General features: G+C 41.0%; 1 protein-coding gene across 2 annotated transcripts in view; it reads right to left on the minus strand.

Moving 5' to 3' along the window:
• PCMT1 (protein-L-isoaspartate (D-aspartate) O-methyltransferase) overlaps positions 1 to 20,845 on the minus strand; it is a 61,739-nt gene that overhangs the window by 15,352 nt on the left and 25,542 nt on the right. For both annotated transcript variants that reach the window (XM_033235097.1, XM_033235098.1), the window contains exons 4-6: positions 6,949 to 7,053; positions 3,334 to 3,454; positions 429 to 514 (exon numbers count right to left, since the gene is read on the minus strand). In XM_033235097.1, the coding sequence (XP_033090988.1) occupies positions 429 to 514; positions 3,334 to 3,454; positions 6,949 to 7,053 (312 nt within the window). The remainder of the gene's footprint in view (positions 1 to 428; positions 515 to 3,333; positions 3,455 to 6,948; positions 7,054 to 20,845) is intronic.

Raw genomic sequence — 20,845 nt, forward strand, 5'->3', positions numbered from 1 at the left:
TAATCCCAGCTATTCGGGAGGCTGAGGCAGGAGAATCACTTGAACCCAGGAAGTGGAGGTTGCAGTGAGCTGAAATTGCACCACTGCACTCCAGCCTGGGCGACAAGAGCAAATCTCCACTTCAAAAAAAAAAAAAATCAAACTGATTATCAGGTCATAAACTCCAAAGGGATTTTTCCAATTCTACTGTTGTCCTAGTTCTTACCCGGATCAAAGATGAGCGCCACAAGCTGGGGTTTAGTAATTTTCATGCCATTTATACAATTGTTTGCATATGAAAAAAGAAAAGAGTAATAGCTAATTGTAACCAAAATGTATGATACGAAAATCTAATTATATTTTAAACATCATCTAGAAGTCTTTTCTATTTAAGTCTTGTAGAGTTTTAGTTGAATAAAACACACAAACAGAAAAAAATCCTGACTCACCGCCTGGGGTACAACAGGGGCTGCAGCTCCTACATGAATGGCGTCATAAGGGGCTTCTTCAGCATATCCCATTCTTCCATCCCCCACTGAAAGAAAAACAGCTATGCTTTAAAAACCTGTTCAGATCAACCCTAATGTGAAGAATTCTAGTACAGGAGGTTTACAATGGAGAAAGGATAGATTTTTCAATAAATAATCCTGGGACAACTGGATATTCACTTTTTTGCTGTTTTTAACTCATTTTATTTTATTTTTTGTTTGGTCAGAAACATTAAAACAATGGAATTTGATTTTGATGAAAAACTGGAGTTTACAATCATTTAGTAAACGAAAAGCACTTCATTTTCCTATCTCGCAACTCTTTTTTATGAACTCCTAACCTCAGGTGATCCACCCACCTCAGCCTCCCAAAGTGCTAGGTTTACAGGCATGAGCCTGTATCCCACAACTCTTAAGAACAAAAGCATTAGTAAATAAATATCTGTGAACAGATTAAGGATAAGGCAGACTGGATAATAAACCACCTCTGTCGTTCACACTCCCTGCACGTGACTCACTCTAAAGGGTGAAACGCACTGGAGATAATGGAACTTATAAGTTCTGTTTTAAATCTCATCCTAATCATTCAAATAAACCCAAGATAAATAAATTTTATTCCTTATGGGCAGCAAACTACATGAATTTTACTGGAGGAATACTTTGGCAGAAGCACCTATTTAAGTTAACCTAATAGATAGTACCTTAATAGTACTACATTCAAAAGCGATACAAGATAGTCCCATGCTTCTCTCAATTCAGGAACAGCTATGCCATCAGGACAACAGGTAATTCCTATTTTATAGTAATCCAGAATAGATTGAAACACGGTGGAACCAATTCCCTCTGCTACTCCATACTCTCCTTTCTCGTTGGGTTGTGTAAAGTTATGTTCTTGGCCAGATCCAAACAAACATCCTGCCCAACACTGTATTTGGTTCTGCAGTAGAAACATATGGGTCTACAACAAATCTAGTGTTACTCACTATTGGTGCTATTCGTTCAGATGTTCTTATATTCCGAGCTCCTTCTTTTGCATTCTCAAATACAAACACCATCTCCCCAGATATCTTAACAGCTATTATCTAAACTTGACTGACTACTGTTTCTAATGCTGTTCCCAGCACTGCTAATGGAACCATGTGGGGAGGCTTTTGGAGAACAAGGACTGCTTGGACAAGAGGAACTGTGCTCAGGTAATCCGCCTGCCTCAGCCTACCAAAGTGCTGGGATTACAGGCATGAGCCACCGCGTCCAGCCGGAGAAGTAACATTTCTAATACAAGAAGTGAGTTGAGACGCTGTTCTTTCATGAGATGAATCCCATGATCTGTCACTTGACCTTCATCTATCTCTTGATCTCTCATGTCTCTCACTGGCAACATGAGACTCATTTTGGTGTGGTTTACTCCTGTATTCCCCTTTCAGTGTCCACAGAGGATCAGGGCAAAGGCCAAGGCCAGTAACAACTCCACTTCCTCCTCAGCCACATCCCTCTAGAAGTGGCTGTGGAGGCTGCCACTCAGGCGGCTGTGGCTACTAGAGCTTCCCAGGCCTATTTTTTAATTTAATTTAATTTTATTTTATTTATTTATTTTTATTTTTTATTTTTTTTGAGACGGAGTCTCACTCTGTCGCTCAGGCTGGAGTGCAGTGGCTGGATCTCAACTCACTGCAAGCTCTGCCTCCCGGGTTCATGCCATTCTCCTGCCTCAGCCCCACGAGTAGCTGGGACTACAGGCGCCCGCCACCTCACCTGGCTAGTTTTGGTTTTCTTTTTGTATTTTTTAGTAGAGACGGGGTTTCACCGTGTTAGCCAGGATGGTCTCAATCTCCTGACCTCGTGATCCACCCGTCTCAGCCTCCCAAAGTGCTGGGATTACAGGCTTGAGCCACCGCGCCCGGCCTATTTTGATTTTATTTTATTTTATTTTATTTATTGATTTGAGATGGACTCTAGCTCTGTCGCCAGGCTGGAGTTCAGTGGCACGATCTCAGCTCACTGCAACCTCTGCCTCTCGGGTTCAAGCGATTCTCCTGCCTCAGCCTCCCGAGTAGCTGGGACTACAGGCATGTGCCACCACACCCACCTAATTTTTGTATTTCTGGTAGAGACGGGGTTTCACCATGTTGGTCAGGCTGGTCTCAAACTCCTGACCTCCTGATCTGCCCACCTCAGCCTCCCAAAGTGCTGGGATTACAGGTGTGAGCCACCGCTCCTGGTATTTTATTTTTTAAATAGAACTAAGTGTGTCTGGGGAAGACAACTGGATATTCCTATACAAAAACATGTAACTGCACCTTTACCTCATACATACACAAAAACCAACATCAGGAAGATCAAAGACCTAAACATGAAAAGCTAAAAATGATAAAGGTTCTAAGAAATAATAAGAGACGTATCTTCATGGCCTCAGGGTATCCTTAAAAAGCACTGAAAAAAACTGGTAAGTCTGAGTACATTAAAATTAAGAATTTCTATTATCAAAAGGGTAAGATGAAAAGGCACACCCCAGATGGGAGAAGAAATGTATTTATATATATAAAGGGCTAGAAGTCCTATAAGTCAAAAATACAAGCAATCCAATATCTGAACAGGCACTCCACAAAAGACAAAATCCAAATGGCCAAACACATTACAAAAAATTCAATCTCATAGGTTAACAGGAAAATACAAAATTAAACTCACAAAGAGATGACTGCAAAATACTCACTAGGTGAGCAAAAAGAATAATCATTTTTATTTTTTAGTACTTAAAAGTGATTGTAAAAAAAATACAATAATTATATCTGAGTATTATTTAGCTTGCATTGGATCGTCTGAAAATAAAAATCCTCTGAAGAAATTTTTAAAGTTTTCTGATACTCACCAACAAGCTGTACTCTCCCTGAAGACAGAAGTGTTGGATCGTCCTTCCTGACATTATTTATTGAGTCATCTACTAGCTCTTTAATGTGATCAATTCCTATGACTTTTCCGGTACATCCAACCTTGAAAAGAGAAAACAATTCAGTAGTTCATTGGGCTAAATTTGTTTTTCTAAAGTATTACTGAAGTTTTTCCTTATCTAAAGTCATACTCTGCAAAGAGAAAACAAAAATAGCTTAAGCCTTCTATAGATTGCTAAACACTCAGTTTATCATACATTATTTACCATATATACACCTTTCTCAACTATCACTCCCATTGAATAAAACTTATAATACTAAGAACAATTACTTTCTTAGATTAAATCCAGAACTTTGTAGAAAATTGCCAATATTTAATAGTAGTACAGTAATTTTTTATTTAAATGCCATCTAAAGTATAACTTTAAATATTAAAATGTTACATAATGAATTTGACAAGGAGGAATTTTTTTTTTTTTTTTTTTTGAGACAGAGTCTCGCTCTGTCACCCAGGCTGGAGTGCAGTGGTGCAATCTCAGCTCACTGCAACCTCCGCCACCCGGGTTCAAGCGATTCCCCTGCCTCAGCCTCCTGAGTAGCTGGGATTACAGGTGCACACCATCATGCCTGGCTAATTTTTTTTGTATTTTTAGTAGAGATAGAGTTTCACCATGTTGGTCAGCCTGGTCTCAAATTCCTGACCTCGTGATCCGCCTGCCTCGGCCTCCCAAAGTGCTGGGATTACAGGAGTGAGCCACCACACACCCTGCCTCCCGCCTGATGGGAAGAAATTTCTACACTTGATTCTACTGCTGTTAGTAGAAAACAAGAAAATATATACAGTAGCTCACACCTATATTCCCAGCACTTTGGGAGGCAGAGGCAGGTAGACTACTTGAGCCCAGGAGTCCAAGACCAGCCTGCCCATGGCAAAACCCCGTCTCTACAAAAGAATACAAAAACTAGCCAGGTGTAGTGTCACGTGCCTGTGGTCCCACCTACTCAGGAGGCTGACATGGTGCGAGGATCACTTGAACCTGGGAGGCAGAGGCTGCAGTGAGCTGAGATCGTGCCACTGCACTCCAGCCTAGATGACAGAGTGAGACCCTGTCTCAGAAAACAAAAAACAAAAAGCAACAACAACAAAAATCCCTTCTTCGCATATTTATTTATTTGTAAATTAAAATATTAAGTATAAATGTTTTAAGAAAAAATATAAAAATTTTAAAAAGTAACCCTTACAAAGCCTTTGAAGTCAGACTATCTGGGTTCTTGTCTAAGTGTCATCACTTGCATACATACATACCTTGGCAAGTTAACCATTCCTTCTCCTTTTTTTTTTTCTTTGAGATAAAGTCTTGCTTTGTCGGCCAGGCTGGAGTACAGTGGCACAATCTCAGCTCACTGCAAGCTCTGTCTCCCGGGCTCGAGCAATTCTCCTGCCTTAGCCTCCCAAATAACTGGGATTACAGGCACGTGCCACCACACCTGGCTAATTTTTGTATTTTTAGTGGAGACGGGGTTTCACCATGTTGGCCAGGCTGGTCTCGAACTCTGGACCTCAGGTGATCCACCTGCCTCGGCCTCCCAAAGTGCTGGGATTACAGGTGTGAGCCACCACACCCGGCCAATCATTCCTTCTATGGATCAGGTTCCTCAGTACAAAATGGGGAAGAAAAAGGCATATACCCCATCATAAAAATGGGGTAGCACTTAGAACACAGGCACTAGTGTTTAAAACACAAAGCACTTTCACACATGGTAAATGTGTGAAAAACATTAATGCCATTTTATGAAAACTCAGGAACCAAATGAGTTTTTAAAATGAATACATCCTCTAAAACTATAAACATGTCAAGTATAGAGAATGAGTCATTTATTAAATGGTATTTCTAACCTTAAAAAAAAAAATCACTGATACCCATTAATAAGGACTTAACCTCTACAAAATGAGCAAAACATCTGAGAAAATATGAGTCCTTATTATGTGCCAGGCATTGTTTTAGATGTTTAGGATACCATCAATGAAAACAAAGAGCAGAGAAAATGCCCAACTCCCTGGAGCTTACATTCTAGTAGGTCTGCTGATTATACATTTATAGCAAGTTACATGGATTCTAGTCCAAGGTGGATCCACAACTCCCAATTTAACTAGATCAGAATCTTCCAATCTGGCCTCCAGGCACGATATTTCTCAAATCACACTGATTTGATGATCTAAGCAAAGATCAACCTTTACTCCAACATACATCAGTGGGTCCCCAGTTAATACTCTGGATAGCCATTGACCAGATAAGGCTCTGGTGAGAAAAGGCAGAAGTATAACAACAAGGCATTATTTTTCTAAGAGCACTTTTTCTAATGCAAAAGTTCTACCTTCATCCTGGTAAACCTGTAGGAATGTTTAGAAACCAGGCTCATTCTCGGCAGGGACAGTGGAGAGGGTGCTGGGAGATGAGTCCCCTGGGAGAGGGGGCCCGGCTATGATGCTAAATATCTCAGGCTCCTGAGTGGCTGGATTTCCCTGGGACTCTCAGACATGTTGCAGGGCCTGGTGGGAAAACTGTGGCCCAAACAAGGAAGTAGAATTCTGAGTTATTGGGGCTAAGCCTGACCCCCTCTCCATGCTAACCCCACCCCCCACACTGTACCTCAGTAGGTTTTTGTTGTTGTTGCCCAGGCTGGAGTGTAGTGGCACAATCACGGCTTATTGCACCTCCACCTCCTGGGTTGAAGGGATTCTCCTGCCTCATCCTCCTGAGTAACTGGGACTGCAGGTGCTCCACCACGCCTGGCTAATTTTTGTATTTTTAGTAGAGATGGGGTTTCACCACGTTGGCCAGGCTGGTCTCAAACTCCTGGCCTCATGTGATCCACCTGCCTAGGCCTCCCAAAGTGCTGGGATTATAGGCGTGAGCCACCGCGCCTGGCCCCTCAGTAGGTTTTCAGGAGCCCCCAGCCCTCCTTCTCAAACCGTTCTGGGCCTGACCATCTATACTGCCCTGTCTCCCCCGGCCACATGCCCCACCAAGTACTACACAGATTCCCCTACCTAGGGTCCCTGCACCATGAGATAAGGTGAAATACCAACTGTGGACCAAACGCAATAAAACCTGTTTTTAAGAAGAAAAAAAAAAAGAAAAGAAAATCAGGCTCATTCTATTCTTTTCCGCCAAGTGAGAACTTGGAAGAAGGTAGTTTGGGAGCTAATGGCCACCATCTTGTGGTTACAAGGGTAGAGCTTACCAGATAATGACACCAACATGTGGAGGAAAGTAAAGCCAAACCAAGAAACTGAGAGAACCCTATTGCCAATAACAACATCTGCTCTTCTAAATCCAGCCACACAAAAGATCGTATATACCCCCAGACTTTTCTGTTATATAAACTAAATAAACTCCCTTTTAGCTCTGCCAGTTTGGGTTGCATGTTCTGTCACTTGCAACAACAACAAAATCCTAAGTGATGCTCATTCCAACCACTATCCTAATAGAATAAACAAACAAACAAACATGAAAACTACTAGTGAAAAAAAAATACAGACAAATCATATTATATTCTTCCGTTGGGGCCAGAACGAGAAATAAAACTCTTACCATACGTGCAAAACATGCAGTAAGGATTCCACTTCCAGATCCTACATCAAGAGCTTTAGCTCCTTCATGCAACTGATCAAATAGAAGTTCTAGTGCATATGCATGCTGCCAAAAGAAAACAAAATATTAATTAAGACTAAAGTACACATATCATGGCATATAAAGAAAGTTGCCAACTTTCTACAAATTTTCCTACTACTGTCATCTACCAAGATAACCAAAACATATATCCTTATATCTGCCCAGGTATTACTTAAGAAACCTGTTTGATTAGAATTCTTACATTCAGATCACGTGTTTCAGTAATTTTAGACCTCCAGTGTGTGAATTTTTAACTTTTAATTAATTCAGTAAAAACATTAAAAGATTTATAAGTGAAAAGTCTCCACCGTACTCCCATTTCCAACCATCCAGGTTTCACTCTGTAAAGATAACCAATATTACTAGTTTCTTGTGACTCCTTCCAAAAAGGAAGGAATTCATTCTTTGCATATATAAGCAAATACAAAAATACAAAGGTAAATTTTCTATTTTTAGTAGAGAAGGGGTTTCTCCATGTTGGTCAGGCTGGTCTTGAACTCTCAACCTCAGGTGATCCGCCCACCTCGGCCTCCCAAAGTGCTGGGGTGACAGGCATGAGCCACCACACCCAGCCAGTATTCTCATTACTAAAAATAATCAGATCAGGCTGGGCATGGTGGCCCAGGCCTGTCATCCCAGCACTTTGGGAGGCTGAGGTGGGTGGATCACGAAGTCGGGAGTTTAAGACCAGTCTGGCCAAGATGGTGAAACCCCGACTCTACTAAAAATACAAGAAAATTAGCTGGGCACAGTGGCGGGCGCCTGTAATCCCAGTTCCTCGGGAGGCTGAGGCAGAGAATTGCTCAAATCTGGGAGATGGAAATTGCAGTGATACGAGATCCCGCCACTGCACTCCAGCCTGAGAAACAGAGCGAGACTCCATCTCAAAAAAAAAAAAAAAAAAAAAAAATCAGATCCAATAGCAGTAAACACATTTACTACCAGATCTTGGTTGATAAAAATACATCCATTAATCAATAGTGATAAATTAATACATCATTCTATACATATATAAATGAAAAATAGGGGAAACTTCCCAACAATACATATACACATAATAAATACATGTAGAAAAAATGATGAAAATCATCCTTTGGGCAGCCATCTCAATAATAACTGATTGATTCAGGTAAAAATCATAAATGGAAGCTAAAACTAGTGGACTAACATTTGAAAAACAGGATTATTTACATAATCTCAAAGGGTTTGCCTCAGATAAATATTAATCAAAAAAGGAAAAATAGTAATTTTACAATGGAGTTCAGAAAAAAGTTTTCCAGTGGAAAAACTTGGTCAACACTACCTTAATCAGATGACCAAAGTTAACATCACAATTATGGGACACACTGACATCAAATGCCTCTGCTAAGATACTTCATTTCTGGGATATGCCAGGCAAAAATGCATAACCCATATTGAATTATGAGGAAACATCAAACAAACCCAAATTGAGGGACATTATATAAAATAAGTGGCCCATATTCGTATAAATTTTCAAGGTTTTCGAGGCCGTAACAGAATAAGGAACCATTTCTCAGTCATTCTTTAAAGAAAACTAAAAAGACATGACAATCAAATAAAACTCACACTCTACCATTTTCTTTTCCTATAAGGAACATTATCAGAACAATTGATGAAATCTGAATAAAGTCTGTAAATTGGCTAATAGTGTTATATCAATGCTGACTTCCAGATTTCAAAAATTGTACTACAGGTATGTAAGAGAATGTCCTTATTTTTAAAGGTGAAGAGCATTGGCCAGGTGCGGTGGCTCACGCCTGTAATCGCAGCACTTTGGGAGGCCAAGGAGGGCAGATCACGAGGTCAGGAGATCAAGACCATCCTGGCTAACACAGTAAAACCCCATCTCTACTAAAAATACAAAAAATTAGCCAGGCGTGGTGGCGGGCGCCTGTAGTCCCAGCTACTTGGGAGGCTGAGGCAGGAGAATGGTGAGAACCCGGGAGGCGGAGCTTGCAGTAAGCTGAGAACGTGCCACTGCACCCAAGCCTGGGTGACAGAGCGAGACTCCATCTCAAAAAAAAAAAGGTAAAGAACATTATGCCTATAATTTCCTCTAAAAGAGTTTGGGAAAAAGGAAATATAATACACATACACACATACACACCCACACACAGAGGAAGGAGGGGATAAAAGGGAAAGAGAATAAATGATAAAGCAAATGGTGAGATTTGCTTTACCCATGGTAAGACTGTGTGGACAAAGGTATACAGGAACTGTACTATTTGTATATTTCTGTAAGTCAGAAATTATGTCAAAGATTTAAAAACATTTGGGCCGGGTGCGGTGGCTCACACCTTTAATCCCAGCACTTTGAAAGGCCCAGGCGGGAAGATCACCTGAGGTCAGGAGTTCAAGACCAGCCTGCCCAACACGATGAAACCCCGTCTCAGCTAAAAATACAAAAAATTAGCCGGGCATGATGGCGGGCGCCTGTAATCCCAGCTACTTGGGAAGCTGAGGCAGGAGAATCGCTTTAACCAGGGAGGTTGATGTTGCAGTGAGCCAAGATTGTACCACGGCACTCCAGCCTGGGTGACAGCGAGATTCCGTCTCAAAAAAAAAAAAAAATTAAAAACATTATATCAACAAAAATAGCCAATGCCAAAGAGAAGGAATGAAAATGCCCTATTCCACAAAACGAATCTAGGTGATAAAATCCAAAACACTTGTTACCTTGGGGTTGGGGGATAATTAAGGGAGGGCACAAGAGAACCTTCTGAGATGCTGAAAATGTCCTGGGTAGTGGTTATACATGCATACTGTGTTAAAATTCACCAAGCTGTACACTTAAGATGTGTGAACTATACTGTGTGTGTAACAATTAAAAAAAAAAAATTGACAACTACTTATTCCAGTCACTAAAAGTGGATGACCAGACGTTATGGACCTCCTGACGTGATGCAACAGGAAGGACCATTAGGAAGTGTTCCTAGAAAAAAAAAACGTTTCAAGAATAAGTCAGGCCGGGCGTGGTGGCTCAAGCCTGTAATCCCAGCACTTTGGGAGGCCGAGACGGGTGGATCACGAGGTCAGGAGATCGAGACCATCCTGGCTAATACGGTGAAACCCCGTCTCTACTAAAAAATACAAAAAACTAGCCAGGTGTGGTGGCGGGCGCCCATAGTCCCAGCTACTCGGGAAGCTGAGGCAGGAGAATGGCGTAAACCCGGGAGGTGGAGCTTGCAGTGAGCTGAGATCCGGCCACTACACTCCAGCCTGGGCAACAGAGCGAGACTCCATCTTTAAAAAAAAAAAAAAAAAAAAAAAAAGAATAAGTCAACCACCACCAGGAAACAATTAACCAAATTCAGAATATGGGAAATTCTATATAACAAATACAGAACTGACAAAAATAGTTTTGTCAATAAACAAATAGCATTTAAAAAAAGAAAGGGGTCTTTCTTTAAAAATTAAAAGAGACTTTAAAAAACTGAAACAAGACCAAAAAGATGCAACGTATAGACTCTGTGTGGATACTGATTTAAGCAAATTAACTATGAAAATTCTTAAGCACCTGGCAAAGTTTGAACATGGACTAGACATAAGATATTAAGGAACATTGTTAGGTATGATAATGGCATTGTAGTTTATTTTTAAAGTCATTGAGATTTATAATAAACTATCCAGGGATAAAATAATATTCTGTATGTTTGGGATTTGCTTTAAAATACTTCAGGAAAAGAGAGAGTTACACCGGGAGCAGTGGTTCACAGCCTGTAATCCCAGTCTTTGGGAGGCCGAGGTGGGCAGATCGCTTGAGTTCAGGAGTTCAAGACCAGCCTGGGCAACACAGCAATACCCCATCTCTACAAAAATACAAAAATGAGGTGGATGTGGTGGTGCACACCTGTAGTCCCAGCTACTCGAGAGGCCAAGGTGAGAGGAGGGTTTGAGCCCAGCAGGCGAAGGCTGCAGTGAGCTGAGATTGTGCTACTGCATCCAGCCTGGGCCACAGAGCATGGCTCTGCCTCAAAAAATAAAAAATAAAAAGAGAGAGAAAGAGAGAGTTAGATAAAACAAGATTAGTAAATTGTTGGTCATTATTAAAGCTGGGTGATTTATAGGTTCATTACACTATTTTATTTGTATACATTGTACTGGAACTCCTCCATAATTTTCCATAATAAAAAGCTGTGTTTTTATTTAAAGCTAAGGTTTCCAAGCACTTGGGAGCTTAAAGAATTTTTAAAAAGTTAAAGCTATCTTTTCCCCCAACTAATATAGAAAGAAGGCCTTTTTTTTTTTTTTTTGGAGACGGAGTCTCGCTCTGTCCCCCAGGCTGGAGTGCAGTGGCACGATCTCGGCTCGCTGCAAGCTCTGCCTCCTGGGTTCACGCCATTCTCCTGCCTCAGCCTCCTGAGTAGCTGGGACTACAGGCGCCCACCACCACGCCCGGCTAATTTTTTGTATTTTTAGTAGAGACAGGGTTTCACCGTGGTCTCGATCTCCCAACCTTGTGATCCGCCCGCCTCGGCCTCCCAAAGTGCTGGGATTACAGGCCTGAGCCACCGCACCCGGCCGAGAGAAGGCCTTTAATAGATACAGCCTCACATAATCCAAGACATTTCAAACTTTCAAACCAGAAAGTTCTTAATGTTCCACAGAACCCTTTTAGGGGTAACACACAAATGTTTTCTTCCCCAATATATTCAAGGTTCATGCATTACATTTGCCAATCTAGAATGTTGCCCCAATTATCTTCCTCCACTTTGCTCTGTTCTTCAGACACTGACTCATTTAAGGAGTTCTGGCAAGGCATGGTGACTTATACCTATAATCCGAGTCCTTTGAAGGGCCAAAGTGGAGGGATAACTTGAGGCCAGGAGTTTGAAATCAGCCTGGACAACATAGTTGAGATCGTATGTCTATAAAAAAGTTAAAAATTATCTGCGTGTGGGTCATGGCACATGCCTATAGTCCTAGCTCCTTGGGAGGCAGAGGCGGGAACATCACTGGAGCTGAAGAGTTTGAGGTTATAGTGAGTTATGATCTTTTGCACTCTAGCCTGGGCAACAGAGCAAGACCTTGTCTCAGGGAAAAAAAAAAAAAAAAGAGTCCTGTCCAGTTGTCCCCACACACAATGCACCACATTCTAGATGTGTCTACTTCCTCAGGGTTAGATTCAGATCAAAGACTTCTAGTAAGAACACACACAGGTCTTGCTATGCAACTTCCCCAGAGCATCACATTAGGAAGTACATAATATTGGACCACCTCACCACTGGACATGTCAACCTCAACCACTCAGTAGATGTGGTCACCAATAGATCACTCTACTTTCAAGGCATATTTTTCTCTTTATAACTGATAATATGTGGGCCAGGTGTGGTGGCTTACGCCTCTAATCCCAGCACTTTGGGAGGCTGAGGTGGGTGGATCATGAGGTCAGGAGTTCGAGACCAGTCTGGCTAACATGGTGAAACCCTGTCTCTACTAAAAATACAGAAATGATCCACGCATGGTGGTGCATGCCTGTAATCCCAGCTATTTGGGAGGCTAAGGCAGAAGAATTGCTTGAACCCAGAAGGCGGAGGTTGCACCCAGAAGGCAGAGGTTGCAGTGAGCCAAGATCTTGCCACTGCATCCAGCCTGGGTAACAGAGCTCTGACCTGAAAAATAATAATAATATGTAGAGTACTAATTTGAGACTACGTGAGTATTTTTGTTCAACAATCTTCCTCCTAATGGTTTTAGATTCATTAATAATCTTTGCCTAATTCATTACATTGATGATTACAAAATAGTGATCTTTATTTTTATTTTTGTAGAGTCAGGGTCTTGCTTTGTTGCCCAGGGTGGTTTTGAACTCCTGGGCTCAAGTGATCTGCCTGCTGGGCCTCCTGAAGTGCTGAGATTACAGGCATGAGCCACTGCACCCAGCCAAAATACTGATTTTTAAAATTTCATTACTCCTTCTACATTTATTAATTAACATTCTTCTGTTTTTCTGGGAAAAAAAAAAAAAAAAAAAAACATTTTCACTTTTTTCCCTGTCTTGCTCTTTTTGTTTTTTTTCTAAGTCTCCACAGACTCATAAATTTTTCTTTTTCAATTCACTGTGCTATAATCTGTTACCATCATTATTCTTGTTGATTCTCAAATCCTCTCCAATTTGGCCTTTGGGAGCCTCTTCAAATCTGCTCCTATGTCCTTCTGACATTACCTCCTCAGTCTTTGAGTACCTCCTCACTTGACAGATGTCAGTCACTACTCCAAGGGGTACTCGACTCTTTTAGTAAGCAGTGGTATTTAGGATCCCAAACCTGGATGCCAGGTGTGCTCACTGCTACCAGGATACCATTTTAACAGGTTGCTTTTAATCTCTTCACCACTGCACATATCACATTTTTCTTTATAGGTTTGGAAAATATTCCAGGATTATAGTTACTTCCAAGCTTGTGATTTTAAGGTTCATTAGATGTAGACGTCATTTCTCTTTGCATTCTCACTTTCTGCTTCTCTTACAATACTGCTAAGATTTATGCAATAAATGATTCAAGATCACAACTGCTTGTTCACATAATACAATTAAAAATATTTTACCCTACTCACATCTTGCACTGTATGCTTACTGTCTGTATGTGCCTATATATAAACATTCATATAGATGTTCCATGTAACTATATATACACATAGATACATAAGTTTTCCTTATTAAGAGTCATAGATTACTCAGAAAATGTAAGTCATTAAAAATGCATCCATTTTGGGAGAAAATTCTGACATAAGCTATGACATATGCTAAGTGAAATAAGCCAGTCACAAAAAGACAAACACTTTATGATTCCACTTATATGACGTACCTAGAGGAGCCAAATTCATAGAAACAGAAAATAGAATGGTGGTTGCCAGGGGCTGAGGTAAAGAAAGAATGGGAAAACTAGGAAATTGTTATTGAATGAGTGTAGAGTGTTAGTTTTGCAAGATGTAAAGTGTTCTGAAGATTGATTGCATAACAATGTAAATGTACTTAACACTACTAAATGGTATACTTAAAATGGTTAAGATGGTAAATTTTATGTTATGTGTATTTTAGCACAACTAAAATTTTCAATGCATTTATATAAAATACAGTTTTGACAATAAAAAGACAAATAACCCAATTAAGAAAGGTCAAGAGGCCAGGTGTGGTGGCTTATGCTTGTAATCCCAGCACTTTGGGAGGCACAGGCAGGAGGATTGCTTGAGCTCAGGAGTGAGACCAGCCTGGGCAACACAGCAAGACCTTGTCTTTAAAAAAATTTTTTTGGCTGGGTGTGGTGGCTCACGCCTGTAATCCCAACACTTTGGGAGGCTGAGGCAGGCAGATCATGAGGTCAGGAGTTCAAGACCAGCCTGGCCAACATGGTGAAACCCTGTCTCTACTAAAAATAGAAAAATCAAGGCCGGGCACGGTGGCTCAAGCCTGTAATCCCAGCACTTTGGGAGGCCAAGATGGGCGGATCACGAGGTCAGGAGATTGAGACCATCCTGGCTAACACAGTGAAACCCCATCTCTACTAAAAAATACAAAAAACTAGCCGGGCGAGGTGGCGGGTGCCTGTAGTCCCAGCTACTCGGGAGGCTGAGGCAGGAGAATGGCGTGAACCCGGGAGGCGGAGCTTGCAATGAGTTGAGATCCGGCCACTGCACTCCCGCCTGGGCGACAGAGCGAGACTCCGTCTCAAAAAAAAAAAAAAAAAAGAAAAATCAGCCAGGTGTGGTTGCATGCCTATAATCCATGCCTATAATCCTAGCTACTCAGGAGGCTGAGGCAGGAGAATTGCTTGAACCTAGGAGGCGGAGGTTGCAGTCAGCTGAGATGGCACTACTGCACTCCAGCCTGGGTGACAGAGTGAGACTCTGTCTCAGGAAAAAAAAAAAAAGTTTTAATTATTAAAAACAAACAAACAAGAAAGGGGTAAGAGACTGAATAAATGTTTCTCCAAAGAAGATACAGAAATGGCCAATATGCACATGAAAAGATGCTCAACATCATTCATCATTAGGGAAATGCAAATCAAAACCACAATGAGATACCACTTCATAGTCACTAGGATAGATAAAATTTTTTTAAAAGAAGAAAATAACAAATGTTAACAAGGAAGCAGAGAAACTGGAACCCTCATACATTGCCAGTGGGACTGTAAAATGGTGCAGCTACTTTGAAAAATGGTTTGGCCATTCTTCAAAATGTTAATCATAGAGTTTTCATATATGATCTGGTAATTCCAACCCTAGGTACATACTTGAGAGAAATGAAAACACACAAAAGTTTGTACACAAATGTTCACAGCAGCATTATTTAGAATAGCCAAACACTGGAAACAATCCAAATGTCCACCAGCAGTTAATAGATACATGTCGTATAGCCACACAAAGGGATATTAGTCAGTCATAAAAAGGAGAGAAGTACTGATTCACACTACAACAGGGATAAATCTTGAAAACATTATGCTAAATTTAAAAACACAGTCATAAAAGGCAACATATTATATGATTCTATTTATATGAAATGTCCAGAATAGGCAAATCTATAGAAACAAATAATAGATTAGTAGTTGCCAGGATCTGAGCAGAGCAGGGGTTGGGATCTGACCGCTAATGGGTATAAGGAAGGTTTCTTTCTGCAGTGATGAAAACCTTCTCATATTAGATAGTGGTGATGTTTGTGTAACTCTGAATAAACTAAAAACCACAGAATTCTACACTTTAAAGGGATGAACTCTGTAGTATAAGAATTGTATCTTTTTCTTTTTTTTTTCTGAGACAGGGTCTTGATCTGTCACCCAGGCAAGAGTGTATTGGTGTGATCATGACTCACTGCAGCCTCCAACTCCCAGGCTCAAGCAATTCTTCCACCTCAGTCTGCAGAATAGCTGGGACCACAGGCATTTATTATCACGCCCAGCTAAATGTTTTTTATTTTTTGTAGAGATGGGATCTCACCATGTTGCCCAGGCTGGTCTCAAACTGCTGGGCTCAAGAGATCCTCCAGCCTCGGCCTCCCAAAGTGCTGGGATTATCGGCTCAAGGCACTGTGCCAAGCCAAGAATTATATCTTAATAAAGCTGTTTTGTATTGTTGTTTTAAAATGCATCCTTTGCCTTCAAGTAATTGCTATGCTTTGTTCAGCAATAAACTGGACACGCAGACCAAACTTCAGGGGAATGAAAAAAATCACTAAGTATTTCCCTTAATACCTGAAAGCACACCACTCCAGTGAATTTCCCAACCATGCTAGATACTGGTTCTCCAAAATAACTTTTAGCATTCGTGCTTCTTTTTTTTTTTTTTTTTTGAGTCAGAGTTTTGCTCTTTTGCCCAGGCTGGAGTGAAGTGGCGTGATTTTGGCTCACAGCAACCTGCACCCCCAAGCCAGGTCCAAGTGATTCTCCTGTCTCAGCCTCCTGAGTAGCTGGGATTATAGGCGCCTGCCACCACACCCGGCTAATTTTTGTATTTTTAGTAGAGACGGGATATTGCCATGTTGGCCAGGCTGGTCTCGAACGCCTGACCTCAGGTGACCCACCTGCCTCAGCCTCCCAAAGTATTAGGGTTATAGGCGTGAGCCACTGCACCCAGTCACATTCATGCTTCTATATAAATCTTTCATTTAGGTAGTGTTGTGGGACAAATCAGAGATGGGAGAGACTGAGCTCAGTTCAGGAGAGTGTTTAATTATTAAGGTGATCACCTGCTCAGTCGGACTAGGGTCCAGAAAGTCTGATCCCTGAACAAGGGGATCAATCACCTTTCAAGCAGTTTGTGGCGGGAGTTTCGTGCTGCAGGAAGGGTACTTGCAGAAGCAAGAACAAAGGCAGTCAATTAGTCTTTTACATTTGTTACACCATGTCTTACATCCTTGGGAATACATGCTTTTGTAGCAATTGCTTATCAACCTTGTGACTTTACAGCCGAGCTAGGGAGGGAAGCAAGAAATCACTGTGCCTCAAGGAATGTAAAACGATGGAACACAGATAAGCCTCTCTGGGCACAGAGGAGGGGTAAGCAGTTAATATTCTCTCTTAACCTGGCCTCCTGCTAGAGCGGGGGTGCTATATTACATTCTACCTTCAAGAAAAAGAATACATTTTTCAACCATTATACTTACAGAATTCATTAATTCCCCCTTCAGTAGTAGTTCAAACTGTTTGCAGATTATCTTAAGACTGTAACTTTTCTTTTTAATCACTTACTGAATAGGTAATATACAAAAAAGCCATTCCTAATCTATGGTTTAAAGAAAAAAGAAAGCCAGGCCCAGTGGCTCACGCCTGTAATCCTAACACTTTGGGAGACTGAGGTGGGAGTATCACTTGAGCTCCAGGGTTCAGAACTAGCTTGAGCAACACATTGAGACCTCATCTCTACAGAAAATGTTTTTAAAAAGTTAGGGGTGGTGGTATGTGCCTATAGTCCCAGCTACTCAGGCGGCTAAGGTGGGAGGATCTTTTAAGCCCAGCAGGTCTAGGCTGCAGTGCGCCATTATCATGCCTCTGTACTCCAGCCTGGGCAACACAGCAAGACCCTGTCTCAAAAAAAAACCAAAAACTAAAAACTTAAGGGCTAGGTGCAGCGGCTCAGGCCTGTAATCCCAGCACTTTGGGAGGCCAAGGAGGATGGATCACTTGAGGTCAGGAGTTTGAGACCAGCCTGGCCAACATGGTGAAATCCCATCTCTACTAAAAATACAAAAATTAGCCAGGTGTGGTGGCAGGCGCCTATAAATCCAGCTACTCAGGAAGCTAAGGCAGGAGAATCACTTGAACCTGGGAGGCGAAGGTTACACTAAGCTGAGATTGTGCCACTGCACTCTAGCCTGGGCGACAGAGGGAGACTCCATCTCAATAATAATAATAATAATATAATAATAATAATAATAATAATAATAATAATAATACATTAAAATGTTAAAAAAATTAAGAAAAAGGAATAAAGAAATTGATAACAGGTCAGGCACAGTGGCTCAAGTTTGTAATCCCAGCACTTTGGAGGGCCGAGGCAGGCAGATTACCTGGGGCCAGGAGTTCAAGACCAGCCTGGCCAACGTGACGAAACCCTGTCTCTACTAAAAATACAAAAATTAGCCAGGCGTGGTGGTGTACATCTGTAATCCCAGCTATTTGAGAGGCTAAGGCAGGAGAATTGCTTGAACCCGGGAGGCAGAGGTTACAGTAAGCCAAGATCACTCCACTGCACTCCAGCCTGGGCAACAGAGACTGTGTCTCAAAAAAAAAAAAAGGAAGAAGAAAAAAAGAAAAGAAAGGAAAAGAAAGAAAGAGAGAGAGAAAGAAAGAAAGAAAGAAAGAAAGAACGAAAGAAAAGAAAGAAAGAAAGAAAGAAATTGATAACAGATCAAGGACATACAGTGAAAATCAGATCTCACTTCCACTTGTATATCCCAAATAAGCTAATTCCCTATCTTAGAATAAATCATTTTTAGTTTTCATTCCCAAAGAAAAACATATGTGTACATGTATGTGTGCATGTGATTTTCACACATTACAGAATGTTCTAAATACCCTCTGGGACTCAACTTTTATACTGTTTCATTCTTATTTTTCCCACCCAAAAAACTACCTGTAAGTATTACACTGTATTTCTTGAAGACTTTGTCATATTTGTACTTGCAGAGCTCCTTCATTTAACCGTCTCACAATACTCCACAACATGGAGGTTAAGATGGTCTCTGACTTAACAGTGGTTCAACGCATGATTTCTCGACTTTACAATGATGTAAAAATGATACACATTCTGTACAAATGGTACTTCGAGTACCCATACATCCATTCTATTTTTCACTTTCAGTAAAATATTCAATAAAATACATGTGATATTCACCATTTTATTATAAAATAGACTTTGTGTTAGTTGATTTTGCCCAACTATAGTCTAATGTAAGTGTTCTAAGCACATTTAAGGTAAGCAAGGCTAAGCTATGAAGTTTGGTAGGCTAAGAATATTAAATGCATTTTAGAGTTACAGTATTTTCAACTTATGATGGATTTATAGGGACATAACTCCATGTAAGTCAAGGAGCATCTGTACTATAATTTATTAACCATCCACCATTTGTGGACATTGCTATTTTTTATAATTATAATAAATAAGATGTCAATAAATAACTTTAGTTAAGTCATTCTGCACTCATGTAACTATATTATGGGATAAATATCTTGAAATAAAACTGGGAAATCTAAGTTATATTTATTTCACATTTTGATAGATACTGCCAAATTGTCTTCCAAAAACATTCAGTTTACTCTCCCACACAAAAAAGTACGTGACTGCCAGTTTTCCATTTCCAATACAGAGTATCAAAGTTTTTAATCTCTAACAATCTGATAGTTGAAAACTGGTACCTCATTATAGTGCTAATTTGCAATTTACTAAGTATAAGTGACGATGAGGCTGGGCATGGTGGCTCATGCCTGAAATCCAGCATTTTAGAAGGCCAAAGCAAGAGGATCACTAGAGCCCAGGAGTTCAAGACCAACTTGGGGTGAGGTCCTGTTTCTACAAAAAAAATTTTTAATGGCCAGGCACAGTGGCTCACGCCTGTAATCCCAGCACTTTGGGAGGCCAAGGCGGATGGATTACTTGAGGTCAGGAGTTTGAGACAAGCCTGGCCAACATGGCGAAACCCCATCTCTACTAAAAATATAAAAATTAGCCGGGCATGGTAGCACATGCCTATAATCCCAGCTGCGAGGGAGGCTGAGTGAGGCACGAGAATTGCTTGAACCCAGGGGGCGGAGGTTGCAGTGAGCTGAGATCATGCCACTGCACTCCAGCCTGGGCCACAGAGCAAGACTCCACCTCAAAAAAAAAAAAAAATTGTAATACGTGAAGATGGCATCTTTTCATTTGTTTAAATGTCACTGTCATTGGTATTTCTGTTCAATGAACTATCTTAGCTTCTGTTTTTTTTTGAAACACAGTTTCACTCTTGCTGCCCAGGCTGGAGGGCAATGGCACGATTTCAGCTCAACACAACCTCCGCCTCCCGGGTTCAAGCGATTCTCCTGCCTCAGCCTCTCAACTAGCTGGGATTACAGGCATGTGCCACCACGCCCAGCTAATTTTGTATTTTTAGTAGAGACAGGGTTTCTCCATGTTGGTGAGGCTGATCTCGAACTCCCGACCTCAGCTGATCCGCCCACCTCGGCCTCCCAAAGTGCTTGGATTACAGATGTGAGCCACCACACCCGGCCACGATGAACTATCAATCCTGTCCTTTACTCATTTTATTTTGGGCTTACTGGTCTTTTACTTATTAACAGGATACACACAAACACAAATATATGCATACATGTCTACATATTGAAAATTTCCCTTGCTGTCAAATGTATTACAGTATTTCCCTCAATCATTAATTATTATTACTGAGATGAGGGTCTCTCTCTGTCAACCAGGCTGGAGTGCAGTAGCACAATCATGGCTCCCTGCAGCCTCAAATTCCTGGACTCAGACAATCCTTCTGCCTTGGCCTCCCTTGTAGCTAGGACTACAGGAACATGCCACCACACCCAGCTAATTTTTAAAATTTTTTGTAGAGACAGAGTCTTGCTTTGTTGCCCAGGCTGGTCTCAAACTCCTGGCTTCAAGTGATATTCCTGCCTCGGCCTCCCAAAGTGTTGAGATTACATACGTGTAAGCCACCACACACAGCCAATTTTTCCTCTTTAATTTTTGCTTATAACATTTTTTTCTCTGCAAAAATCCTAGATATGTAAGTTTCAAAATGTATCACTTTTTTTTAATGGCTTCTGTGTTTTCTATCATGTTTCAAAAAGACATTTCTATTCAA

This window comes from Trachypithecus francoisi, unplaced genomic scaffold, assembly GCF_009764315.1.
Source record: "Trachypithecus francoisi isolate TF-2019V2 unplaced genomic scaffold, Tfra_2.0 Lachesis_group15, whole genome shotgun sequence".
Taxonomy (NCBI): domain Eukaryota; kingdom Metazoa; phylum Chordata; class Mammalia; order Primates; family Cercopithecidae; genus Trachypithecus; species Trachypithecus francoisi.